Source organism: Cetorhinus maximus, chromosome 3 (assembly GCF_964194155.1).
Source record: "Cetorhinus maximus chromosome 3, sCetMax3.hap1.1, whole genome shotgun sequence".
Classification (NCBI taxonomy): domain Eukaryota; kingdom Metazoa; phylum Chordata; class Chondrichthyes; order Lamniformes; family Cetorhinidae; genus Cetorhinus; species Cetorhinus maximus.
Genome location: NC_135881.1, coordinates 63037262 through 63063155, shown reverse-complemented (window position 1 = coordinate 63063155; position 25894 = coordinate 63037262). Strand labels below are relative to the sequence as shown.

At 40.9% G+C, this 25894-nt stretch overlaps 1 protein-coding gene across 2 annotated transcripts in view; it reads left to right on the top strand.

Annotated features, from left to right (window-relative positions):
• dus3l (dihydrouridine synthase 3-like (S. cerevisiae)) overlaps positions 1 to 15995 on the top strand; it is a 47481-nt gene extending 31486 nt beyond the window's left edge. For both annotated transcript variants that reach the window (XM_078538464.1, XM_078538463.1), the window contains exons 9-14: positions 84 to 194; positions 5454 to 5550; positions 7935 to 8013; positions 14906 to 15094; positions 15198 to 15326; positions 15687 to 15995. In XM_078538464.1, the coding sequence (XP_078394590.1) occupies positions 84 to 194; positions 5454 to 5550; positions 7935 to 8013; positions 14906 to 15094; positions 15198 to 15326; positions 15687 to 15759 (678 nt within the window). In that variant the 3' untranslated portion in view covers positions 15760 to 15995. The remainder of the gene's footprint in view (positions 1 to 83; positions 195 to 5453; positions 5551 to 7934; positions 8014 to 14905; positions 15095 to 15197; positions 15327 to 15686) is intronic.
• Positions 15996 to 25894: the final 9899 nt, after the last annotated feature.

Here is a 25894-nt window from a genome sequence, read left to right as displayed (position 1 = left end):
ATAGACCTACAATTCATTAATATCAATATGCTTCCCACTTTGTTACATGAAACTAAAGTTAATTGTGCCTTAACTTGCTGTAGGTATTGGATGTTCCATTGACTGCAAAAATAAGGACTGGTGTACATGAAAAGGTCAACATTGCCCACAAAATAATACCTAACCTTAGGGATTGTGGGCTTTCCCTCATTACAGTAAGTGTTATCAAGCACTCTATTCTTTTGCCAGTTATTTTGTATCTTCTGTTTACTAGTTAGCAGCAAGACTTTTAAAGCAGAAGATCAAGTACACAACATAATGGCCCAGATCTTCTGGTCAGCAGCAATGTTGGGGTGATTGGCACTGCGAAGATTGCATCCTATCTTTTTTGGTGCCCTTCCAGCTGGGTGGTCTTGTCCTGGCTATGGCAGCAATGCTTCAGTACAGCCATCCACGGGGAGCGCTGGTGAAGAGGAGCAGCGCAGAAGGCATGCCCCCTTTTAATGATATCAGCTGCTGTATTTGGTTAAGTGTTTAAAGATCTCAAAGGTTATCAGTGAGTGGGTGGGGTGCGGGAAATTGGAGTGAGCTGTCGGGTTGGAGGCTAGGTAGTCTGGTTGGGCAGTAGGTTGGATTGTGTTATGACCCGGATAGGAGGAGTGCGCAGTTGATCTAGCCCCACTACTCCACAGTTGCAATGTTAGTTTAAATATTCAATTCACTCACCAAAATGGCCAGAATAAAAGAGACTTTAACCAGGCTTCTTTCAATAAACAACAAACTTATTCGTTTATTCTAAAACCAGTCTTGACAAATAGAAAGGCAAAGCTTACCAACCGAGAGTATGGAATATGAAATTTTACTAATTACTCTTTGAGATACCGTAAGTCTCTCTCTGTCTCTCACACAGGCACAAACAGACACACATACTAAAGCAATGAAATAAAAATAGAAATGGAGGAATTCTGCCAAAAGGTTAGAAGTCAGTGGTGTAAAGGCTAGATGGTGGAGATCTTGAAATGGCATCCAGTTTGTATGGTTGGTCTCTCAGCAGTGCTCCATGAAACAGTCAATGACTTGGACTGCTTTTCAGGTGGGCTCGAGGAACACTCGCAGGTGCTCTAACCCAGCATGTGGCAACTTAGGAGCAGCTTACATTCACTTTCAGCTGTGGACTGGCTCTGGACTGCAAAAAAGCTGCTGCCATCCTTCTTAAGCAATTGGTCCTTCTCTTAAAGCAAAACCAAAGCTCACTTTTTAAAAACACCGTTCCAGGCATTGTTCTTTTTCAGAGCCATAAAACCAATATGACCCCCAGGGTCAAGAGGTTTACCTTTTTTTTTACAACTGCTTAATTACCCTTTCTTATAAAAGGATGCTTTTTCCAGGAATAGCAATCGGAGTCCTGCATTAACCCTTCAAGGGACAGTGTCTTTTAAAACACACATTACAGATCACGTCAGGACTTCGTTGGGTTGTAAAGTTTAACAGTGATGGACACATCAATATTTGCTGCTGTTGGCTTCGGAAGATCTGACCCAACATCTCAATTTGCCATGTGGTTATTAGTAAATTTACAGTTTGAGGCTGTGAAGTCAATTACTTTGTTAAAACCTGATTAACAGTGGCCATAAATATAATTAGATAATTTATCATTTGCAAAGAGCAGTGTTACTAATTTACTATTGCAGATCACAGTCTCAACCAAATATTTCGCTTAAGGGTCGTGCTGAAGAATGCTGCACCATGAGCGATAGAATGCAGTGATATAGTTTAGGCTGCTTTTGCTGGCAATGACATGCATGTGAAGTTGTGCTGTTTTACTCATTGCAAGCGACAGAGTTGTCAGTGGTCAGGAGCAGAGATGCTTATCAAACAGCTGGTGGGGCGGAAAGGAGGCAGGGATTGGGATGGGGAGGTTTCTGATCCACCCGGTGACGGCCGCAATCCCAGATTACAACCTTCATATCCCATGTTTGCAGCTCTGGGGCTTCTTCTGGTTGGATCTTATTTGGATTCTGAAACCGTTCATCCAGTTTCTGAACCCCACGGCGACCAAGCAGTTGGGGCGCAGCCTCCCTGCAGTTTCGGAATCTCCAACTCTGGAGCCTCTTCCCCTTAATCCAGGCCTGTCACCGGGAAGAAGCCCAGGAGCTGCAAACGCTGGATATGGAAGTTGTCATCCGAAATTGTGCCCATCACGGGGTGGCAGAGAAGCCTCTCCCCCTCCCCATTCTGCTCTCTGAAAACTGTGGGAAGGCAGAGCCTGGACTGTCTGGCTGCAGCGGGGCTCAAACTGGGTGAACGGCTTCAGGATCCAAATAAGATCTAACCGCCACTGTGTCTCCTCCAAATGATGTCATTGGTTTTCTGCGCATGTGCAGATGGGTATCGGCAGCCATCTTGCATTAGCAAAAGACATCCTGTGTAGTTTGTTCACGCAGTAAATTCTGGATTTCAGTCATTTCAGTATGGACAGCTGCCTGGCATTTTCACACACGCAAAAAAGAGGGTAAAACAAAACCTGTGGGGCTATTAATTTATTCTAATAGGGTCCTTCTACTTGCTGTGTGGAAGCAAAACTAACCCTGATCTTTGGAGAATTCTTCTGCTATTTTCCACTGGAGAGAAAGAAAGCTATAGGGAATCCTTCTAAATCTCAGTTCAGCTAACATCTCTCAGACAAGCTATGAATGCAGCCCAGAGGCACATGGTATAGCCAGTCTACTGAGAACCTCAGCTGGCGAAGGAAAGCTGCAAATAGCCCCCTAAATTGGATTGTGAGGTCAAATGACCGGTTTAATTTGGATTTTTTTTTTCCCCTTAGCTTATTGGCTTGTCGATTTGGAGTGAATTGGCTTGTTGATTTGTCCTAAATTTGTAAAATTAGTTATTTTTTCCTAAACAAAAATTGCATTAACTGTTAGAATCTCCAGTGTGTTCCTCCCATTCATTAGCATTTTACTTTTAATCAAGAACCTATTTAAACTGCTAATGTTGTCCATTTCCTAGCTATCTTGAGCATGGAAGAAGTTACCACAATCGGTCCTGCAGTCAACATATACTCTGCTCACTGACCCTTGAACTCAGGCTTTAATTTCACAAGTGCCAGGGAGCCAAGCAGGGGATATATTGACAGAAATTTGGGAATTGCAATTCTAACTAATGTTTAGCTTGAGGGCAACTTATTCAACAGCTAGGCAGGGAAGAGACTCATGATAAAAGTGCCAGAGAGATACTTAAACACAATTGGAAGATTATAACTTGATATTACATGATATTACTTGCATGACCAGAGACTCCAGGCTGAAACAAGGTTAAAACAAAGCAACTTGTGTGCTTTCACTGCTTGGTTCCTTAAAATACTACAGATGTAAACATTTCCAACTGTTCAGTAAATTACATAAAAATTACATTGTCAAATAATATTTCCATTACCCAACATTAGTAAAGCCCAGATGCTAATAAGCTACTGAGGCCCTACTACTCTATTCTTATTGGTGTATACTGTAGTGAACCATTTAAATTATATTCATTATGTGATTGGTGTTCAGTGAATTGAAAGTTTAAAAGCTGCAACTAGAAAAAATATAAGTAGTTTTGGTTTCCTCATTGCAGAGAAGCTATATAATCAGTACTTAAGATGGTGAACTAATAGCTTTTGCTTAATTGTACACTGTAATCATTAGGCAAAGTTTGCCTCCATCCAAATTGGAAATGAGTTGAAGGCCTATAATTGCTCCCTGTATACCCTCATTTTCAAATGAAGGAAGTATCCTCTACATGAATAACAGAAGGTAGGATTAGTGAAGAGAAGAAAAGTGAACTTTTGTTTGTAGGATCACCTACAATTGATGCCTTCCTTAACACTATAAAGTGATTTTAAATCTAAGCTGGATAGGCCCTGAAAATGGGGGCAGCGATCGCGATATGCAATTGACTATTGTCTGTTGATTGCAGTGCAAACAGCATTTCAGCTTTGTGCTGCCTGCTTGTTTTAATGATTCCTGCCTCTAGCCAGCACTATCCACACTGGTCATGGGTGGATGCATCATGCAGAGGTCAATATCGTGAGTTACTAGCACTGCTTAGAACTACCTTGCACTTCTTAAAGAGGAGGCGCATTGTGGCTGGAGCAGGCATCGAAGTCATGGTGGAAGAGAATCTGATCTGCAAGGAATGGCACAGCAGGGTGGAGAGTGGGCTCCAAGAGGTTTTCGGACATTGGACTGAAGGGAAAAGGGGCCTTGAAGACTTAGTCAAAAGGCAGTGGGAGCTGATAGCAATGGAGGTCAATGCTAGGAGTCAGGCTGAAAGTACCTGCATGGAGTGCTGCAAGAAGTTAAATGATCTTACAGAAGTAGCCAAGGCAGTGGATACATCGTCAAATGCCATATCCTACCAACTGTAACAGTAGCCTCAGTCATTGCCCAAATCAGCACACCCCACTCAGTTACCAACAATCTCTAGCAAACAGGATTCTTATTTAATATGCATTTGCTTCACTTCAGCCTCATGCACTGCTGCAAATTTAACACACTTATATCTCACACAAGGTGCTAGCTATTCAGTCATGATGGGCATAACAGCTAAACTGTTTGCACTGACACACTTCTGTCTCCTGCAGGAGAAGTGGCACAACTGGGGTAGGAGGAGGATTTGAGTGCTTGCATGTTCTAACACCCATGGAGAAGATGGAGCTGGGCGAATATGATCTCCTCTGGAGAGCAACTTGTTTTGCTTTGCATTGTTCTGTTCATCCAACAAGCCATGCAGTTTTCCAAGGGAAATGCCTGCTAGTGCACCTATACCTGGGAGCAACTGGTGCAGAATCCTTTTAAGTCAGAAAAATTTCCTTCAGCACCTGACATACCTCTCATTGTAGAATTTTATAAATTGAAGCAACTCTAGAAAGCCCTAAATACTTGTAGAATTGTAGCAACAGCCATAAGAAGTCAACTAGCAACAATTACTGTAAGTAGTTGTTGATCTCTTCCACCTGAGTCACTGCCCTCGGTTGCGGTTTCCTCACTGCCCTTGGATGTGGTTTCCTGGAGTTAAGACACAACGTGGACGAGCCACGTAAACACTCAGATTGGACGCTACAAAAATTTGTGCGTACTAAATTAGCACTGGTGGGATTGGTGGGTCCATCTTGCATGTTCTGTTGTGTGATGTTGGGAGGGCATTAGCTGGTGTGTTGAACGTCAAAATGATACCACTGCCTTCAAATCAGTGTTGCACACTAATTGCTGTCATGACCTAACTGCTCTACATTCTTCCAGTGGATGTTCACTGCGTGTGTACAGATTTACCCCATAACTATGCGCACATGCGGATTTTGGAGCTTTGACAGCATTTGTAATGCCCAAAAACATTTTTGCACAATGTGATTAAAATAGTTGCTTACTGTGCATCAGAAGTATGATTATGGCATTTCCTATTGTTAAGATCTTCTGTTCACGTTCCTTTAGCTCCATGGCAGATCTAGAGAGCAGCGTTACACTAAATTATCAGACTGGGAGTACATAGATTACTGCGCTCAGTTGGCTAATCCAATGCCATTGTTTGGTAAGTTTAGATAATTTTTTTTAATTGTCTAGTTTTTACAGTTCCTGTGGTCAAACTGCATTTGTTCCTGAAATGACAAATATAAGAGCAGTCCAGAGTGACACTTCCTTTTCACTTGTAAATAATTGAGATGAGGAACATCTCGTATAGGGAACTACAATAAAGGTAGGCATCTATCCCTGGATAGGGGTCTGTGATCTGACATGCAGACTCCAGATGACATCCTCTAGTAACTGTCATTGCAATGTTTAAGAATTTCTTCATTAACTGTACAATGAACACCTGCCTTCAAAATGGTGGAAGGACCTACATAGCACTTGTAGAATTGTAGGAACAGCCATAAGAAGTCAACTAGCAACAATTACTGTAAGTAGTTGTTGATCCCTTTAAATAGCACTGGTGGGATTGGATAGCTTGCATTGTCCCCCCTGCCTTTGATTTTGATGTCTAAGTTTACTGCTGCAACCAGCCTTGCTCATCACCAACTGTTTAATCCATAGCTATTTTGGTAAATGGGCTTGCCCATTGACTCTCTCTGTGGAGTACTTAGTGGCATGTTGGTGTAGGCTGCAGCCCTTTTTTCTCTGCAGCTGCTGCCCCCTTAGTACCATATCTCACACACATGCTTGAGAATGCCCTAGCATGGCATGTGTTGGAGTTCTAAAGTATGAAGGAGAACTATTTGGGCATGTCTTGTATGCCACAAAGTGACTTGTTCTGCTGGTGCTAAATAAACATCAAAGAACTCTTTTTTTCCTCCTTTTTAGTGTGGTGCCAAAGGACTGTGTTGAGATTTAATTTATGACACCCAGGTTCAAATGTGAATCAACAACTGCATCAGAGCTCCCTTGTATCTTCTGATCAATAATTTGGATGTCAATTCTTGATCTACCAAGCTGTTATATGCTTTGGAGCATCCGCTGCCAATTTCCACACCAAGGCTGCTTAGACAGCACCTTCCAAACCCACGACCACTACCATCTAGAAAGACAAGGGCAGGAGAAACATGGGGACACCACCACCTGCAAGTTCTCCTCCAAGCCACTCGCCATTCTGACTTACGAGCATATGAATTAGGAGCAGGCCTTTCAGCCCCTCGAGCCTGCTCTCTCATTCAAGATGATCATGGCTGATCTGATTGTAACCTCAATCCCACATTCCTGCCTACCCCCGATAATCTTTCACCCCCTTTTTAAATCAAGGATATATCTAGCTCTGCCTTAAAAATATTCAAAGACTCTGTTTCCACCACCTTTTGAGGAAGAGAATTGCAAAGACTCACGACCCTCAAAAAATTTCTCCTCATCTCTGGCTTAAATGACTGACCCCTTGTTAAACAGTGACCCCCTAGTTCTAGGTTCTCCCACAAGAGGAACATCCTTTCCACATCCACCCTGTCAACATTCCTCAGGATCTTAAAAGTTTCAATCACATCACCTCTTATGCTTCTAAACTCCACTGGATACAAGCCTAACCTGTCCAACCTTCCCTTACAAGACAACCTGCCCATTACTGGCATTAGTCTTGGAAACATATTGCTGTTTCTTCACTGTCACTGGGTCAAAATCCTGGAACTTCCTCCCTAACAGCACTGTGGGTGTACCTACACCACATAGACTACAGGAGTTCAAGAAGGCAGCTCACCGCCACCACCTTCCCAAGGGTAATTGGGGATGTGTAATAAATGCTGGCCTAACCAGCAATGCCCACACCCCATGAGTGAATAAAAAAAAGTTAATTGTTTAAGTTAATAGTGCACCAGCTCGTCTGAGTTTGCCAAAAGCACAATGTAATTTATGTAAAGGAGCACTGAGTACTTTCAGAAATGCCTCAATCAAAATCTGATCCTTGTGATGCTCTCCAGACACAATTAATGAACCTTAACTCAGATGACTGGCAATGTGCAACATGCTTTATTCAGCTTTCAATAGATTCAATTTAGTTTTCCAAATATCCTTGCATAGATCAGCGTGTCCACCTCTTCATAGCTGAGACTCTATAATTTAGTATAGTCCCTGATTTTTAGAAATTTTCAGCCCTCAGATGTACAATTGTCTCCTCCAAACCTTCATTTAACAAATGAACAAAATACTAATTCAGTAGTATGTGTATATTCTGTTTAAGATGGTGACATGGCATCAAGAGTATACCTATATGGGAGCTTTATCTGAATGGTGAGGGGAAAAAATAATTTTATGCCAGTGTTTATAGATTTCTGGTTGCAAAATTAAGTTCTTTATAGGTGACAGTAGTGGTTCCATCAGGCTTGCAATCTGCTGTAGCAGTTACTACAGTACTTTGCCAGTGCAAACTAATTAAAAAGCTTGCATTACTTGTTTATAGATCAGTTCTCTGTATGTAACCAAAATATTAATTTTTCACAGGAAATGGCGATATACTGTCATTCGAAGATGCCAACAGAGCTAAGGCAACAACTAATGTTTCTGGAGTTATGATTGCAAGGTGTGTAATCTATGCAGAAATAGAATGTGTCACTTTTCTGCATTAGAATTTCAACTAAAGTTCAGATGCACGTTATTTCCCTTGCCCTTCTGAAAGTACCATTTCACCACTTTCATTAAGTGTGTGCGCATGCATTACAGAAACTATGCTCATCCATTTAGTGTGTTTGGAATTCAGAAGTTTCTGTATGTAGAACACAAAGTACCAGGCCACATGATTTGGTTTATTTACAAGTTGGGAATAAAGTTGAAAGCTTTCAAACACCTACTTCTGACAGGGGAAATTAATTGAAGTTATCAGAAAAATATCAAATAAATTGAGTAGGAGGTTATCCAAGATGGTTAACCTTATTAGGAGCTGTAAGGAAGAGTTAGGCTGCCTTGTTAAATTATTGTAAGGCTGTTCATGCAATTTTGAAATTAGAAGAGCTTCTTTCCCATTAAAATCACCCCAAATAAAGGTGCCCATCTTCCTCCACACTGGCAGTTCTGAGTGAGCAAGATTTGATGCCAGAACCTAGTTAGGAGCTGAGATTGTTGTTGTGTCTCATAGTTGAAAGGACTAGACTATTATTTTCCTCTGGGTATGTGGGTTAGAGGAAATACACAAGTACTAGCTACTTTAAGATTTTTTTTGTGATATCAATGAGCCTGGTCCCTTATACATGAACTCGAAAGCCTGGCAGAAGAGTTTTGATGGCAGATAAGAGCATGAGTCCCTGCTCTAATTGATCCAATTAGTATGTTGGCAGGTCAACTCCTGGTTTGTATAGTTCTTATGATGGCTACATTGACTTGTTGGACCTCAGATGGAATTGCTTTCTGTTCTCAACTATATAATGCATGCATTTTTATTAGTACACAGAAATATTCCACTCTTTTAAGGTGAGAGCAGAGGCCAGAAGAAGTGATGATATTTTAACATAAAATAGGAGCTGAGTAGGCTGTACATCCCCTAAGCCTGCTCCATCATACAGTAAAAATAAAAACAAAATGCTGTAAATACTCAGCAGATCATGCAGCATCTGTAGAGAGAAACAGAGTTAACATTTCAGATTGATGGCTTTTCATCAGTACATCAACCTGAAACGCTAACTCTTTATTGCAGATTTCTAGCAAATGTTATTTTGCTTTTAGGATTAAAAAAATGTCTTGGGCAGCTGCATCACTTTCTTTCCCACCCCACCCCACCCCACCCCCTTTATCCCATGTTTCCTTTGGAGTCCAAAAATGTATCAATCTCAGCCTTGATATTACTGAATGACTGAACATCCATAGCTCTCTGGGATAGAGAATTCTAAGGATTCACAACCCTCTGAGTGAAGAAAGTTCTCATCATCTCAGTCCTAAGTGACTAATTCCTTATCTTCAGACTGTGACCCCTAGTTCTAGGTTCCCCAGCCAGGGTAAACAGCCTCTCTGCATATTCTGTTGTTGTTTTCCTACAATCACCCGTGACTCACTTAGTAACGTCTTCAATCAGAAGGTTATGGCTTCAAGTCCCATTCTAGGGACTTGAATGTGAAAATCTAGGCTGACACTCCAGCAAAGTTATTCCGGGAGTGCTGCACTGTTGGAGATATCATCTTTTGGATGAGATGTTAAATAAGATTTTGCTCCTTTTAAATGGTTTGTGGACTTTAGGATTTATAAAAAAAACAAAATTACATAGACAGTGTTTAGAAATATAGAAAATAGGAGCAGGAGTAGGTCATTCGGCCCTTCAAGCCTGCTCTGCCATTCAGTATGTTCATGGCTGATCCTCTATCTTAATGCTGTACTCCTGCACTCTCCCCATACCCCTTAATGCCTTTGGAGTCCAGAAATCTGTCTGTTTCCTTCCTAAATACGTTGTGACTTGGCCTCCACAGCCTTCTGTGGTAGAGAATTCCGCAGGTTCACCATCCTCTGAGTGAAGAAGCTTCTCCTCGTTTGTCTTAAATGGTCTACCCCGTATCCTCAGACTGTGACCCCTTGTTCTAGACACCCCAGCCAGAGGAAATATTATCCCTGCATCTAGTCTGTCCATCCCTGTCAGAATTTTAACACTTTCAATGAGATCTCCTCTCATTCTTCTGAACTCCAGTGAATACAGGCCTAGTCGGCCCAGTCTCTCCTCATATGATAATCCTGCCAACCCAAGAATCAGTCTGGTGAACCTTTGCTGCAGTCCCTTTATGGCAAGTATATCCTTTCTTAGGTAAGGAGATGAAAACTGTACACAGTACTCCAGGTTAACTCAACCAAGGTTTTTATATTTTATTGAACCCACTATTGTCCCTAATACAGATACTTTTATGATTAATTAAAATAACACAAGCACAGAAAAAATCCCCAAAGTTAAAACAACGTGCCCTCAGTACAAAGCTGCCTGCGGCTGATTGAAATTGACACCCCAATTCCCAGCTAACCCACCATGAAGTCACTACGACTCGGTTTAAAACTTACAAAATACAGGCAAAGCACTACGTCTTGTCCTGAAACCCTCAGACCAATATCACTACGATTTGGCTGAAACCACGTAGAATCCACAACACGGCTGGTCTGTCCAGAGCTGATTGTAGATCCTGAGTCGAGGTGACCAACCCTGACCCTCCTTTCGACTGCAGCAAAAAACTCTGATATGCCCTCCTTTTTATAATAATTCAGCTCCGATGTATCAAACATATTTCCAATGTCCTGTAGTTAGCACTCTTAGTTTATTCCATGCATAGTTTCGACGAATGTGATCAAATCTTGCTAGTTGAAACAATACAGGGTTTTTCCATGGGAGATATATCCCAGATGAACATTACCAGTTCTCATTGTATGAACAATTCTGCTGCTGCTTGAGGTAACACAGCAATAGCACCTGGCTCCAGGGTTGATGAAGGTTTGAATGACCCTATTCCTCGTCTTGGGAGGAACCAATCGTAGTTGCAATGCCAGATTCCAGTATTATTGTTTGTTTGTGGTGCAGACCTTATTGGCACCATCATTCCCTGTGTATATTGTATTGATGACATGTTCCTTGTGCCATTGTATTGGGTAATCAGACTCTTAATTGCTTGAGTCAATGGCAGGTAATGGCATTTCCCTGGTACTATAAACACTCTGATAGCAATCAGTCAATGTCCAAACCCTTTTGATGAGCCACTGGTTTTACTAAATGACTGAATTAACCCCTAAATTCTGCCCAGCCCTGTGCTGGTGGCTGCAGCTGGGCTTTTGTACTTTAGATTTCCAAACATGAGGTCAAAACATGTCCGTGTGTCTGGATTTGTTATTCCATAAATTTCCCAGTTGGATGGGATTCCGATCCTACTCAAGAGGACGTAAAAGATCAAATAATACTTTTGAAGAAGAGCAAGGAAGTTCTTCCTAATGCTCTGGCACATTTATTTCTGAGTCAACATCAGTAAAAACAGATGATCGTGATCACATTGCTATTTGTGGAAGCTTTCTGTGTGCAAATTGGCTGCCACATTTCCTGTAACAGTGATTACATTACAAAAGTGCTTCATTGTTTGTAAAGCACTTTTACAGTGTGCTGGGGACACACAAGGTGCTGGATAAATGCAAGTCTTTTCTCCCCCTCCATCAATCCCCAGCCAGGGGAAATAACCTCCGTGTCAACCCTGTCAAGATCCTCAATCTTATATGTTTCAATGAGATCACCTTTCAACTTTTAAACTTCAGAGAGTATAGGTCCAATGTAGTCAGCCACTCATCCCAGAAACCAATCTAGTGATCCTTCACTGTACTGCCTCCAAGACAATTCTATCCTTCCTTAAATAGGGAGACCCAAAACTGCACACAGTACTCTAGGTGTGATCTGAATTGTGGCAAGACTTCCTTATTCTTGTACTTCAATCCACTTGCAATAAAGGTCAGCATGCCATTTACCCAATTGCTTGCTGTACCTGCCTCTTAACTTTGTGTGAGTGCACTCAATTCCCTCTGAACACCAATATTCACAAGTTTCACACCTTCTAAAACTACTTGGTTTTTCTATTCTTACTACCAAAGAGAGAATAACCTCACACTTCCCCACATCATGTTCCATCTACCACCTGTTGCAAGCTTACTTGATCTGTCTATGTCTCTTTGCAGCCTCTTTGGGTCCTTTTTATGGCTTACATTGCCACCTAGTTCTGTATCATCAGCAAACTTAGATACATTACTCTCTGCATCTTCATCTAAGTTAGTAATATAGACTGTAAATAGCTAAGGGCCCAACCCCACTTCTTGCAGCTCTCCACTAGTTACAACATGCCAACTTGAAAATACCCCATTTATCACTACTCTTTGCTTCCTGTCCATTACCTAATCCTCTATCCATGCACACATTACCCCAACTCCATGAGCCCTTATCTTGCATATTAACCTTATTTTTGTGGCACCTTTTGGAAATCCAAGTATGCTACTGGTTCCCCTTTATCTACTCTACTAGTTACATCCTCAAAAAAAACTCTAAACATGAGTTTGTCTTTCTCAAAACCATGTTGACTTTTTGTGAACATATATGACTTTAAGAGCAATTGGGGATCAGTGTCAAATGCTAGCATTGCCAGTGACACTCGCATCCCATTAAAGAATGGGAAAAGAGCATTTTTAAGACTTCCTTAATAAATTAGAGCATTTTCCAGATAACTAACGTTAGGCCAACTGGTCTATAGTTCCCTGTTTCTCTCTCCCTCCTTTCTCAAATAGCAATGTTACATTTTCTAACTTCAAATCCACTAGGACCATTCTAGGATCTAGAAAATTCCACAAAATCATAACCAATAAATCGACTATTGCCTCTTTTCAAGCCCTAAAATGTAGGCTATCAGTTCCTGAGGAATTGTTGGATTTTAGTCCCTTAAGTTTTTCCAATACTTTTTCTCTGCTAATATTAATGACCTTAAGTCCATCACTCTTTTTAGACTTTGGTTAGCCCCTATTTCCCCTATGCAACTTGTGTCCTCTACTGTGAAGATGCCCCTGCCATTTCCTCATTCGCAGTGATAATTTTTGCCCCATAGGGATGACCTTTTTATATACCTGTAAATGTTCTTACAATTTGTTTTAATATTTCTGGCTAGTTTACTCTCTATTATCCTTTTTTTAAAAATCAACCTTTTGGTCACTGTTTGGTTTCTAAAATACTCCCAATCCTCAAGTTTATGACTAATCTTTGCCAAATTATAAGCCTTGTCTTTTAATTTAATACTATCTTTAACTACTCTAGTAAACCATGGATGAATACTTCATGCTGAGTTTTTGTTTTTTAATGGAATGTATTTTTGTTGAACATTTTGAAACATTTTGTTAAATGTTTCCTACTGTTTATTTTTCACCATAACTTTTAGTCTGTTTTCCCAATCAACCTTAGCCAGGTCTCCCTTCATACCTATGTGATTGGCTTTAACTTCAGGATTCTGGTTTGGGATTGGAGTATGCCTCTTTCAGACTTAATTCAATTGTATTATGAACTCCATTTCCCAGTGGATCTTTTACTGAGAGATTACTAACTAACCCTGCATCGTTGCACAATACTAGATCAAAAATACTTTTAAAATACTTTTAGTTCCACAACATATTATTCCAGGCAACTGTCACAAAAGCATTCTACAAACTCATTTTCAAGACCATCTTTGCCAATTTGACTGGTTCAGTCTGTATGAAGATTAAAGACCCCACAATTATTACATTGCCATTGTGCTAAGCTCCAATTATTTCTTGCTTAATACTCAGCCTAGTGGCATCAGTACTATTGGGGGATCTATAAACTATTCCTATCAGTATTTTGTGCCCTTTGCTGTTTCTAATCTCCAGCCATACTGATTCTTCTTTCTGATTTTTTGAGTCAAGTGTTATTCACAATAAGAGTATGTGGTGAAAGAATTAATCCAGGCATATCTCTTGGTTAAAGCTGGTTTTTTCCAAGACAACTCCTCAGTGCTAGTAACTTACACACGAAGTGTTCCAGCTGTACCTTTTTATTCTATTCAGTTGGGATAATTAATGCCCATCACCTGTTTAACTACCAATTGGTTTGAATAAGATGATTGCCATATTAACACCAAGATCCTTTCTCAATACTTTCCTTATGTCATCCTTTACAGAATAGGATTCCATCATTGTTGTGGTGATTGATGTCAGACTAATTGGCCTTCAGTGCCATTTCCTCTCTCCCCTCCTTTGTGGATAACACTATTACATTGTTATCTTTCAACCCACTGGGACCTTGCCAGGATCTAGATCACAACCAATGTATCCACTTTTTCTACAGCCGTTAGTGAATAGAATGGAGCTTTTAAATGAAAAATCCATGAATGAGGATTTTTTCAATTTATTGATTTCAATTCTGAGCACAGAATACATTGCAGTAAAATGTCACACAGTCGTAGACAGTAGCAGATACTGTGAAACTGGATTTTTATCCAGTTAACTATTCGCTACCGCTAAAAATATTATTGAAGGACCCTTGAGGTGCAGTACAATTGGCTGAAAATCTTTTTATTCACTTATTCAAAAGTTTACTATTTTGGTATCTAACATTCCCAAACTTTTGTCAAAATTCAACCCCAAATCAAGTATTTTGGGCTGAATTTTAATTTGGTGAATGAAAAACAAATGTCAAACTTCGAACAATATGCCACTTTTACACGTGAGGACAGCTTGGCATTATCTAACATCGATTATAAAAACAAAGCTGATTTTAGTTTAAACATTAGTTTTGACAGATTCTGAACTTATTTTTTCTAAATTACAATAGACCATAATAGGTAGCTTGCATAAATGATGGAATGGAGATAAAATATCTGCTGATCATGAATTTTCTTTCCTGCTGCATAAGTGAATTTCTATGAGATGCAAAAGAAGCAAATGCTATAAAATTCACATGATGTTTGACTTTTGAATTACAGAGGGGCACTGATTAAACCTTGGATATTCACTGAGATCAAAGAGCAACGGCACTGGGATATTTCCTCTCGAGAAAGATTTGAAATTCTACAGGATTTTAGGAATTATGGGCTAGAGCATTGGGGATCTGATACTCAGGGAGTGGAAAAGAGTAGAAAGTTCCTCCTTGAGTGGCTGTCATTCTTATGCAGGTAAAAGGAAAGTCTGCAGAATTGAAACATTGCCTTCAATTGTAGTATGTTGGGCATTAACAAATATACCACAATTTTCTTCTTGGTTTATTGTTTGTTCCAGGTATATTCCAATAGGTCTTCTAGAACATATACCACAGAGAATTAATGAAAGGCCTCCTTATTATTTAGGCAGAGATTATTTGGAAACTCTAATGGCTAGCCAAAATGTGTCTGATTGGATCAAAATAAGGTAAGCTCGTATGCTCTTTAAATGTTAAAGACTTAATCAGTTACCTTTTTATAATGACTTTTTGACATGTAAAGTCCTTGCCTGGATCATTTTAGGTTGTGATCTAATTATAAATGCTTACTATAGAAGTGGAGTATATCAATATATTGCTTAGCTCCAGGTAATTTTTTTTTTTAAACTAGTTGTCTCAACAGTAGCCTGTCATCTTAAAAAAAAAGTGGCACTGTAATTTTTCTCATTTGGCTCTTGCGGAATTATCATTTTATAGAAGATGCTTGAACGTTTGTGTTTTTAAAAGCATGAACTTAACAGCTACATAATCACTTATTCTAAATGTTGTGTATTTTACCCTGATTTTAGTGAAATGCTGTTGGGACCAGTTCCTCCTAATTTCACTTTCCTGCCTAAACATAAAGCAAATTCCTACAAGTGAAAATGATGCTCAAGAGCAGAAGCTGCAAGAAACTTGATTTTTTTTCCTAACAACTTCTATATTGAATTCATATTGTAATTATTTATAAAGCCATGTGAAAATAAAATGCACCAAATTTGGACTGGAGGGATTGGACAACCACTGACAAGGTATGGGGTCTATTACTCTTTGGCCTGTTGTAAAATCTATGTATTCTTGGCAATTTTTAATAAATATTGATTTTTAGAACTTCTCCATATTTTTGTTTTCCAGAATTCTGCTCATGATTTACTTAGTGTTTATGGCTATTTTATATTCTTTTTGTACTGCACAATCCATTGAATTTTATATTTTGCTTCTTTGAGTGGGCGTGGAATGAAGATCTCCTGCTTCCAGTATGGCGTCAGGGGTGGTTCAAAATTGACACACTTGTAGTCATTTATGAGGAATGGAGATGGAGTTACCTTCTGTGTTTTTGTTTGAACAATGTTGGTACACTTGTAAGGTGTGGAAATTGTTAAAATTGGAGGAACTGATATGCAGTTGCTGCTGCTTCCTTTAATGTTCATTTCATTTCCTGGAGAACTTTGTTCAGGGGACCTAGGAACTTCTTTGCTCGTGAGAACATCCCAGAAAGAGGGATAGAGTGGTACTGGCAATTCATAATGGAACCATTCTAAATGTCCGTAAGTTCTCATACCAGGGAGCATCTGGGTTGGATGTCTTTCAACATGAGCTGAACATATTAATGATGAATTTGCAGATACTCTTTCTTCATGAAGATTGCTGGTGTTAATGCTGTCATCTGGAAACTTTGGAGAATTAAATTCTTGTTCAGACACAGAGGGATCTCTGTGTTTCACCAGTGTTGATAGACCAAATGCACTATTTGTTTCCTTCAGTAAAATTGGTAAGAAACCCACCTTAACTTGTTTGTGAAGAAATCTTCTGGTTTGTGAATAGGAGTGATTCAAGAGCATTCTTCTTGTGTCCATATTTCTTTTCCACAAATGCTTTACGACTTCATGAAAGGATGGTGGAAGTTGATGATGTCTAGCTTATTTTTTTTCCAGGCATTCATTTCTTAGATTTTCTCTGGATATTTATTTCTGTTTCTGCAGAGGTGGCTGCAGAATCAGTTCTGGAATATAGAATGGTTACTGCAGAATTTTGTTCATGTTCTTTACAGCTATTATGTCATAGAAGTTGTGATTCTGTATTGAATCAAACTGTAGCCATTCTTTAAGTCTAAGTTAAGAGGGTGGTACCTGATGAAGTTGACTAGGTTTTGGGTTCCTCCATCATCTGGTAATTACAATCGACTGTTTTACACTAGTAGAATTATTGAGAGAAGGATGTGTTTTTTTTAAGTCATTTTGTTTTCCCCAGCTGGATTTAAACTAACTAGTTCTGTGAATCTGTATTAAGCTAGGTCCACACTATGCCATTTACCTACAGAGATCAGAACCTAATAGCTTAAATAGCGGGAGCCTGAAATACATTTTTTTGTTGTTCATTCATAGGATGTGGGCCTCGCTGGCCAGGCCAGTATTTATTGCCCATCGCTAATTGCCCTTGAGAAGGTGGTTATAATAGTGACTTTAATACAGACCTGTTAATGCATACTTTAGAACAAGAATAAAACATGGACAGTGGAAAATACAGCATGGCAAGTGTATTTGGAGCACCCCTGTTCAACCATGAGTTCTCACTGAAGGATCTAAACATAACGGGCCAGATCTTCTGGTATTGGCAGTGGCATGTTGCTGGTTCTCATTGTGGCCCATCGGAGCTCCTGAGGCGCGCATAGACACTGTAATTGCCTGGGAAATTTAAACTTCCAATTGGCTGATTTCCGCTGCCCTGGTCCTTCTGTAAATGTCTCTTACATTGATCTCCGTGTTGGAAACTTGGGCTAAATACGCCCTACTTACTCTCGATACTTACCCTAGAATTGTTATACTGTTCAGGTGGCTGCTGAGGGTCAGGTGACTTTTGCAATTTTGGCACAGACTACCCTAAGTCTCTGGAAAGTTCCTAATTGAATGACTATCCTTCCCCTTGAATGGACAAACCAAGACAAAAGTATTTGTGGATTTATACATTGTATTATCTGTGAACTTAGCCAAAACGCCAGCTCAGACTTCATATCTCCGAATTTGAAATGTAACAAGAAGGAGCTCATGGCAAGGTTCCTCATGGCAGACTGGTACAGAAGGTAAAGTCACACGGGATCAGAGGTGAGCTGGCAAGATGGATACAGAATTGGCTTGGTCATAGAAGACAGAGGGTAGCAGTGGAAGGGTGCTTTTCTGAGTGGAGAGCTGTGACTAGTGGAGTTCCGCAGAGATCAGTGCTGGGACCTTTGCTGTTTGTAGTATACATAAATGATTTGGAGGAAAATGTAACTCGGCTAATTAGTAAGTTTGCAGACGACACTAATGTTGAAGGAGTTGCATATAGTGAAGAGGATTGTCAAATGATACAACGGGATATAGATCGGTTGGAGACTTGGGCGGAGAAATGGCAGATGGAGTTTAATCCGGACAAATGCGAGGTAATGCATTTTGGAAGGTCTAATACAGGCAGGAATTATACAGTAAATTGCAGAACCCTTAAGTGCATTGATGGGCAGAGGGATCTGGGTGTACAGGTGCACAGGTCACTGAAAGTGGCAACGCAGGTGGATAAGGTAGTCAGGAAGGCATATGGCATGCTTGCCTTCATTGACAGGGGTATTGAGTATAAAAGCTGGGAAGTCATGCTGCAGCTGTATAGAACCTTGGTTTGGCCACACTTGGAATATTGTGTGCAATTCTGGTCGCCACATTATCAGAAGGATATGGAGGTGTTGGAGAGGGTGCAGAGGAGGTTTACTAGGATGCTGCCTGGTCTGGAGGTTATTAGCTATGAGGAGAGGTTGGAGAAACTCGGATTGTTCTCACTAGAGCAACGGAGATTGAGGGGCGACTTGATAGTTTACAAAATTATGAGTGGCACGGACAGAGTAGATAGAAGCTTTTTCCCAGGGTGGAAGAGTCAATTACTAGGGGACGTAGATTTAAGGTGAGAGGAGAAAACTGTAGAGGAGATGTGCGGGGCAAGTTTTTTAAGCAGAGGGTAGTGAGTGTCTGGAATTCGCTGCCAGAGGAGGTGGTGGAAGCAGGTACGATATTGGTGTTCAAGAGGCAGCTTGACAAATACATGAATAGGATGGGAATAGAGGGATACGGACCCCGGAAGTGCAAAATGTTTTAGTTGATGGGCAATATGATTGGCGCAGGCTTGGAGGGCCGAAGGGTCTGTTCCTGCGCTGTACTGTTCTTTGTTCTTTAAGCTGCAGAAACCAGTTAATCATAAGGTGGTGTGAATGCCCACCCTCCATCTTCCATTGTGTAGCAATGTCTTCTAGCTTCAATCATTCTGGGTGGACAATAGAAGGATTGATCATACCATCGAAATTGTCTTCCAATAACAAACCTTATTACCCCAAGAACCAGGAAGAAACCAGTCAGTCTGCGAACAACAACTGCAGAGACAGCAGCACCTTTGCTTTTTAAAAACTTGGAGACTACAAGATCTTAAAGGCTCCCAACTTGTTCCTTTTTCAGTCTGATATATGACTCTGACTGTTTGAATCCATCCAGACTACCCTTCAGGAGTGAAAATACTTTATTCAGGGGGCCTGCAATATATGCTTCTTTCCCAGGATGAGTTATGCACATGAATTACTAACTGTTTCTTTGTTAGTAATTGGTAAAAATGTACTATCCTTTTTAACTGTATTCTTCCATCTGTGTTGTAGCATTAGACTCTAGCATAAATCCTCTATATTTAAACCCATGGTAGCTTGCTGCTGTTTATTCCAATTACCTTCACACTCCAGAGCTGAGAAACACACACCTTTGTTTTCAAGAACAACACTGATTACCAACAGAAAGGAAATGAAATTGGGGTTTTACTTCTCTCTCGTAGCTGACCCTAACAGTCGTAGCACAAACAGCCCCTCGCAAAAAACTTGTCTACTGACCTAGTCTCTTCCTACTCTTTTTGAAGCAATCCTAAGTATGTATCTAAACTTTTCCCCCTTATTCCATTCCACAAAAATAAGAAATTAATGAGCAGAAGACAACTAGCTGGTCCATCAGATTTACTCATAATTCATGATGGCTGGAGCATCATGACTAATACTTCCCACCCGTTACTGCAGCCATGTAATCTGGAAGAAGCAAAATCAGGAAAAGCCATGTTCACAAAGGGAAAAAATACTTCCTAAAATTCCTCCCTGAACCCCTCATGTGATTGAATCCAGTCTAGGAGATTAGATGTTTACCTATAAAGCCACTTCCCCAGTTAAGAACCCGTCTAGATCTCCCTTGAAAGCAGCCAGTGTTCATAGGCTTGTTAATAAATCTGTTCATTATGCTGTACTCAAATGAACTGCAGCAATTTCCTTTTTAAATCTGGTTGATTTGTCTGCACCTCTAGTAATTGAACGGTCATCTTGACCTCAAGCATTGGCCCCAGATCTTCCATTCCCCATAGGGCTGTACACTGGCAGATGCACTGGGGGACCCCTTGGAAGTCCCCAGGCAAGCACTGCATGGGAATTGTCTGGGAAGTTGGGCAATTACCCTGCATCTGGAACCCTCCAACTTACTTAGCAGAATAGTTACCAGTTCTAACTTCTGAGTAACTATGCTACTGACCGACACCCCACTGGTACTCCGCCTACTACCCCGACCACCTGACATCCTACCAACTTACCTTACACACTTATTTTTTCTCATGTCAAAGTGCCTGGTACATTTAAACGATTTGGCAGCTAGTGCTGTAAAAAGGGGGACAAAAACAGTTCTGATGAAGTCATACGGACTCGAAACGTTAACTGTCTTCCTCTCCGTAGATGCTGTCAGACCTGCTGAGTTTTCCCAGCTATTTTTGTTTTTGTTTCAGATTTCCATCATCCGCAGTATTTTGCTTTTATCTTACTGTAAAAAGGGGCCGTGGCTTCACTTCCCCCCCAACGCTGCTACACTGCAGTGAAGCCCTCCAGGAGTGGCAATGCCGCACATTTCTCAGCAGGCTGGGGTAAGAAGTCCATGTGAGAGATGTGCAGTTCCAGTCTAAGGTAAGTTAAAAGGAGTGGAATGGCAATCCAAAGGTGATTGCCATGCCACAGAAGATTCGGCGTGTTAACTGATTGTCCCCACAGGTGCTGCCTGACCTGCTGAGTACTTGCAGCATTTTTTGTTTTTATTCCAACCTCTTTCCCCATTGGTTTGTCAAAAAATTATCATGGGGAACCTGAAGCAGTTTGCTATATTTGTTTGAAAGTGTCAAAGAACATGACAAACATCATCAAAAGAAACAGATGAAGCTGTAGTTACCTAGCTGGTGGCAGACTCGGGAGATCTTGTTTTGAAATGAGTGTTATTTTGTAACTGGAATACTCGACTCATAGAAACAAAAATAAAGTGCAATCATCACTCTCTGACAATTTTTATTCATTCTTGGGATGAGTATCACTGGCAAGGCAAGCATTTATTTCCCGTCTCTTATTACCCTTGAGGTGGTGATTATGGGTTACCTTCTTGAACCACTGCATCCAAATGGTGGGTAGTGCTTTTTTTATGTTGTGTTTTGATACAACTGAGTATCTTGCTAGGCCATTTCAGAGGACAGATGAGAGTTGACCACGTTGCTGTGGATCTGGTCAATGTAGGCCAGACCAGGTATGGATGACAGTTTTCCTCTTCTGAAGGACATTAGTGAGCAAGATTTTTTTTACAAGAAACAAGTATTTGCATGATCATTATTAATGAGACTAACATTTTATTCCAAATTTTATTAATTGAATTTAAATTCCTCCCAGTGGGACTTGAACTCTTGCCTCTGGAGCATAAGTCAAGGTTGAGAGATTATTAGTGCAGTAACATTACCACTATGCTACAATGAAACACTGATGACCTTGATATGCAGTTCAGCCAAGCAAACAGCCAATAAATTAATAACACGAGCATGGGCTACTACTAATTCAGTAAACTGATGGTGAGGGAACTGGCAGTTGGCATGGCAAAGTACATTAATACAGCAGCAGGCACAAGTGAATTAATGGTGGTGGGTACAGTGCAAATAAATTAATCAAATAGTACGTGCTCTAGAAAAAAATATCAGTAACTAATGAATCACAATGTAGTAAGCACCATGGAATTAATACACCATTGCTACTTCCCTTGGCCAAAATCTGCTTTAATAGCAAGGGTACTTTTCAAAACACTGAATATTAATATTGTTTTTGGCTATGAATGCAAGCTTTTAAAAAGAATGCACAATAGCAAAAGCTAGAAGTATTCAAGTCCAGCAGCATCTGTAGAGAGAGAAAATGGGCTGTATTTTCCTCTTCTGATGCTGAGCAAACCTATGTTGGGAGGACCAAACGGGAGATGTGTGGGGCCACAGTTTAATACTTGCTAGCTCATTCCTGCCACCTGACATTTTCCTTGGGTCAGGAAATGTGGCAGGTCATGTAAAGTGATGTCAGGTTTGCTATTTAAACACCTGCTCCAAATACAATTTTCTCTTAGGTTGCTATTTTCATCGAGGTGGATGGGTTCCTGAAGGCTGTGGGAACTACACCAGGTAAGTCAGTTCATGAACCCTGGGGGAAGCCTCCTGTGGAGTCAAAAATCTTGATAGGTAAGCTTAAAAGCTCTTGCCAACTTCAACTGTCATAATTAGATACTGTTTGATAAGTTAAATATGTTAATAATGCAGTAATTGATCATAGGGTTCTGTCCTTAAAAGGTAAGTGACTATTAAATTGACCAGCACTGTGTAAGGGTTCAGATGCATTAGAGTATATTTCCTAGTGGATAAAGTCCTTTTCTGCATTCAATAATATGGAGAATCAAATACTAATGTATGTAGGGGACCCCGTGATTTCTTTTTCACATAGATTTAATATTCTGACTCTGCTGAGCCTTTGAAGCACTCTTCCCGTTTCCAGTAGGTACAGAACTAATGAATCATATAATAACACTGACAAGTCTTTGAAATGCTCATAAAATTAAAAAAAAATCAGCCTTTCAAAATCCCTTTTTGAAAAAAATTTACCCCCCTACAAACTCACAAAACTGTCAATCAAATAAAGCTAGCGGTCCCCATTGCAATTGTGTAAACCCCTTGCAGGGCTGAATCAATTAGTGAGCTCTGCCAGGTATTCATAATGAAGCCATCTGGCAAAACAGGTGTCTTATCATCTGTTCAGCCAGCTTTGTTGATACTGCTGCCAGATGGCCTCGTTATGAATGCTTGGCTGATTTTTTAATTTAATGAGCATTTCAAAGACTTACCAGTGTTGTTATATGCCACATGAGTTCTATACATAGTAGATGCTTGGTGAGTGGGCAAGGAGAATAAAACATAGAAACTAGGAGCAGGAGTAGGCCATTCGGCCCTTTGAGCCTGCTCCACCATTCAATGTGATCATGGCTGATCCTTTATCTCAACGCTTTCTCTCCATACCCCTTGATGCCCCTAATATCCAAAAACTTATAAATCTCTTTCTTGAATATACTCTGGGACCTAGCCTCCACAGCCTTCTGTGGCAGAGAATTCCACAGGTTGACCACCCTCCTGAGTGAAGAAATGTTTCCTCATCTCAGTCCTAAATGACCTGCCCCGTATCCTGAGACTGTGGCCGCTGTTTCTAGACTCCCCAACCAGGAGAAACATCCTCCCTGCATCCAGTGAATTTTATAATTTTCAATCATATCCCCTCTCATTCTTCTAAACTCTAGTCAATACAGGCACAGTCGAACCAATCTCTCCTCATACAGCAGTCCTGCCATCGTCAGTATCAGCCTAGTGCACTCCCTCTATGGCAAGTATATCCTTTCTTAGGTAGGGAGACCAAAACTGCATGTAATACGCCAGGTATGGTCTCACCAAGGACCTGTATAAGTGCAGTAAGACATCCCTATTTCTGAACTTCAATCCTCTTGCAATTAAGGCCAACATACCATTTGCCTTCCTGATTGCTTGCTGCACCTGTCTATTTAGTTCCATTGACTGGTGTACAAGAACACCCAGATCCTTTTGTACATCCACATTTCCCAATATATCACCATTTAAACAAAACTCTGCCTTTGTTTTTCACACTGAAGCGTATAACTTCACATTTATCCATGTTATACTACACCTGCAATGTGTTTGCCCACACACACAAATTGTCTAAACCGCCCTGTAGCCTCCTTGCATCCTCCTCACAACCCCGCCCAGTTTTGTATCATCAGCAAACTTGGAAATACTGAATTTGGCTCCCTCATCCAAGTCATTTATATATATCGTGAATAGCTGGGGCCCAAGCACTGATCCCTGCGGTACGCCACTATTCACTGCCTGCCACCCGGAAAACGACCCATTTATTCCCACACTCTGTTTCCAGTCTGTCAACCAACTCTCAATCCATGCCAGTATATTACCTACAATCCAATGTGCTTTAATTTTTCCCACTAGCCTTTTAGGTGGGACCTTATCAAAAGCCTTATTGAAGTACAAATACACCACATCCACTGGTTCTCCCTTATCTATTCTATTAGTTACATCCTCAAAAAACTCCAGTAGATTAATTAAGCATGACTTCCCTTTCATAAAGCTATGCCGCTTGCCTAATCCCATTAATGCTTTCCAAGTGTTCTGTTACCATGTCTTTTATAATAGACTCTAGCATTTTCCCCACGACTGATGTTGGGCTAACTTGTCTGTAATTCTGTTTTTTCTCTCCCTCCTATTTTAAATAGAATGCATGGACATAGGAGATATGAGAAGATCTGGAGAGTGCACGGGGGTAGGGTGTGATGGTTGATTGCTAATGGGCCTAAAAAGCATGAATAGAACTGGGCCCATGTCCCAGTATACAGAGGCGGGCCTTCTAACCTGCCAGTCAGCAGTGGCTTATGCCACTGGCTGCACTTTAAATTGCATTCATAGCAGTAGGAATGTTGATGAGAAACGCTAGGCCTAGTGGCAAGGTGTAGTTGAAGCAAATCCAGACCCCCTTTGTCATCATGCATTGATGGCACGCATCTTGAGGTCTGCCTTCAGTTCAGGGTTTTTAAGTTAATTGCTTTTACATTCCAGCTCCCCCTGCCACATCAGAGAGAGAGCCATGGATGCCAGTGGGGTGGGGGGTGAGCAGCACTGGGGTGATATGTGTGTGAAGACACTCCTGATTTAAAGGTCTGTTGCTAGCAGGGTCTATGCCTGCGAGGAACAGCATAAACAAACAGGTTTATGCACTGACAGGTCCTGGAGGGATTATCAACGTGGACTCCCATGGAGCCATTTCTTATGAACCAAAACTTCCAATTCCATTACAGTCCTCAATAGCAGCTCAGCATTCACTGCTATTGGGACCAGAAGATCTCGGCTAAAGTGAAGGAAATAAATGAGAGAAAAAGCCAGCAAAAACGGTGGCAGAGGGTATCATCTAAAATCGCTGAACTCTATGTTGAGTACAGAAGACTGTAAAGTGCCCGGTCAAAATTTGAAGTGCTGTCCCTTGAGCTCGAGTTGAGCTTCATTGGAACAGTGCAGCAGGCCAGGGGCAAAAAGGTTAAGAGTAAGAGCAAGGTAGAGAATTGAAACGATAAGTGACTGGAAGCTTAGGGTCAAGCTTGTGAATTGATCAGGGGCGTTCTGCAGTGCAATCACTGAGTTGGTGTTTGGTCTTGGAAGGAGTGTTGGAATGTTGGATGGTGAGAAGGGGAGAGGTTAAAAGGCTAAGTGGTTGCATCTCCTGTGCTTGCATAGAAAGATGCCGTGGGATGGGGAAGGGGTGTTGGCGGCAATTTGAGAGTGAACCAAGGTGTTGCATGGAGAATGATCCCTTCAGATTGTTGAAAGGAGAGCGGAGAGAAAGATGGTGTTTGGTGGTGGCATCATGCTTGAGGTGGCAGAAAGGGCAGTGGATGATACAGTGAACATGGAGGCTGGTTGGTGGAAGGTGAGAACAAGGGGAACCCAATTGCGGTCCTGGGAGGGAGGTCCTCTGCAAAAGTTGATTATGCGCCTTCAATGGATTTAGTTTCTGCGTTTAGTTTCTTCAGTTTGGCTTAGTAGCCAAACCAGTGGTCCCTAAAGGGAGCACTGG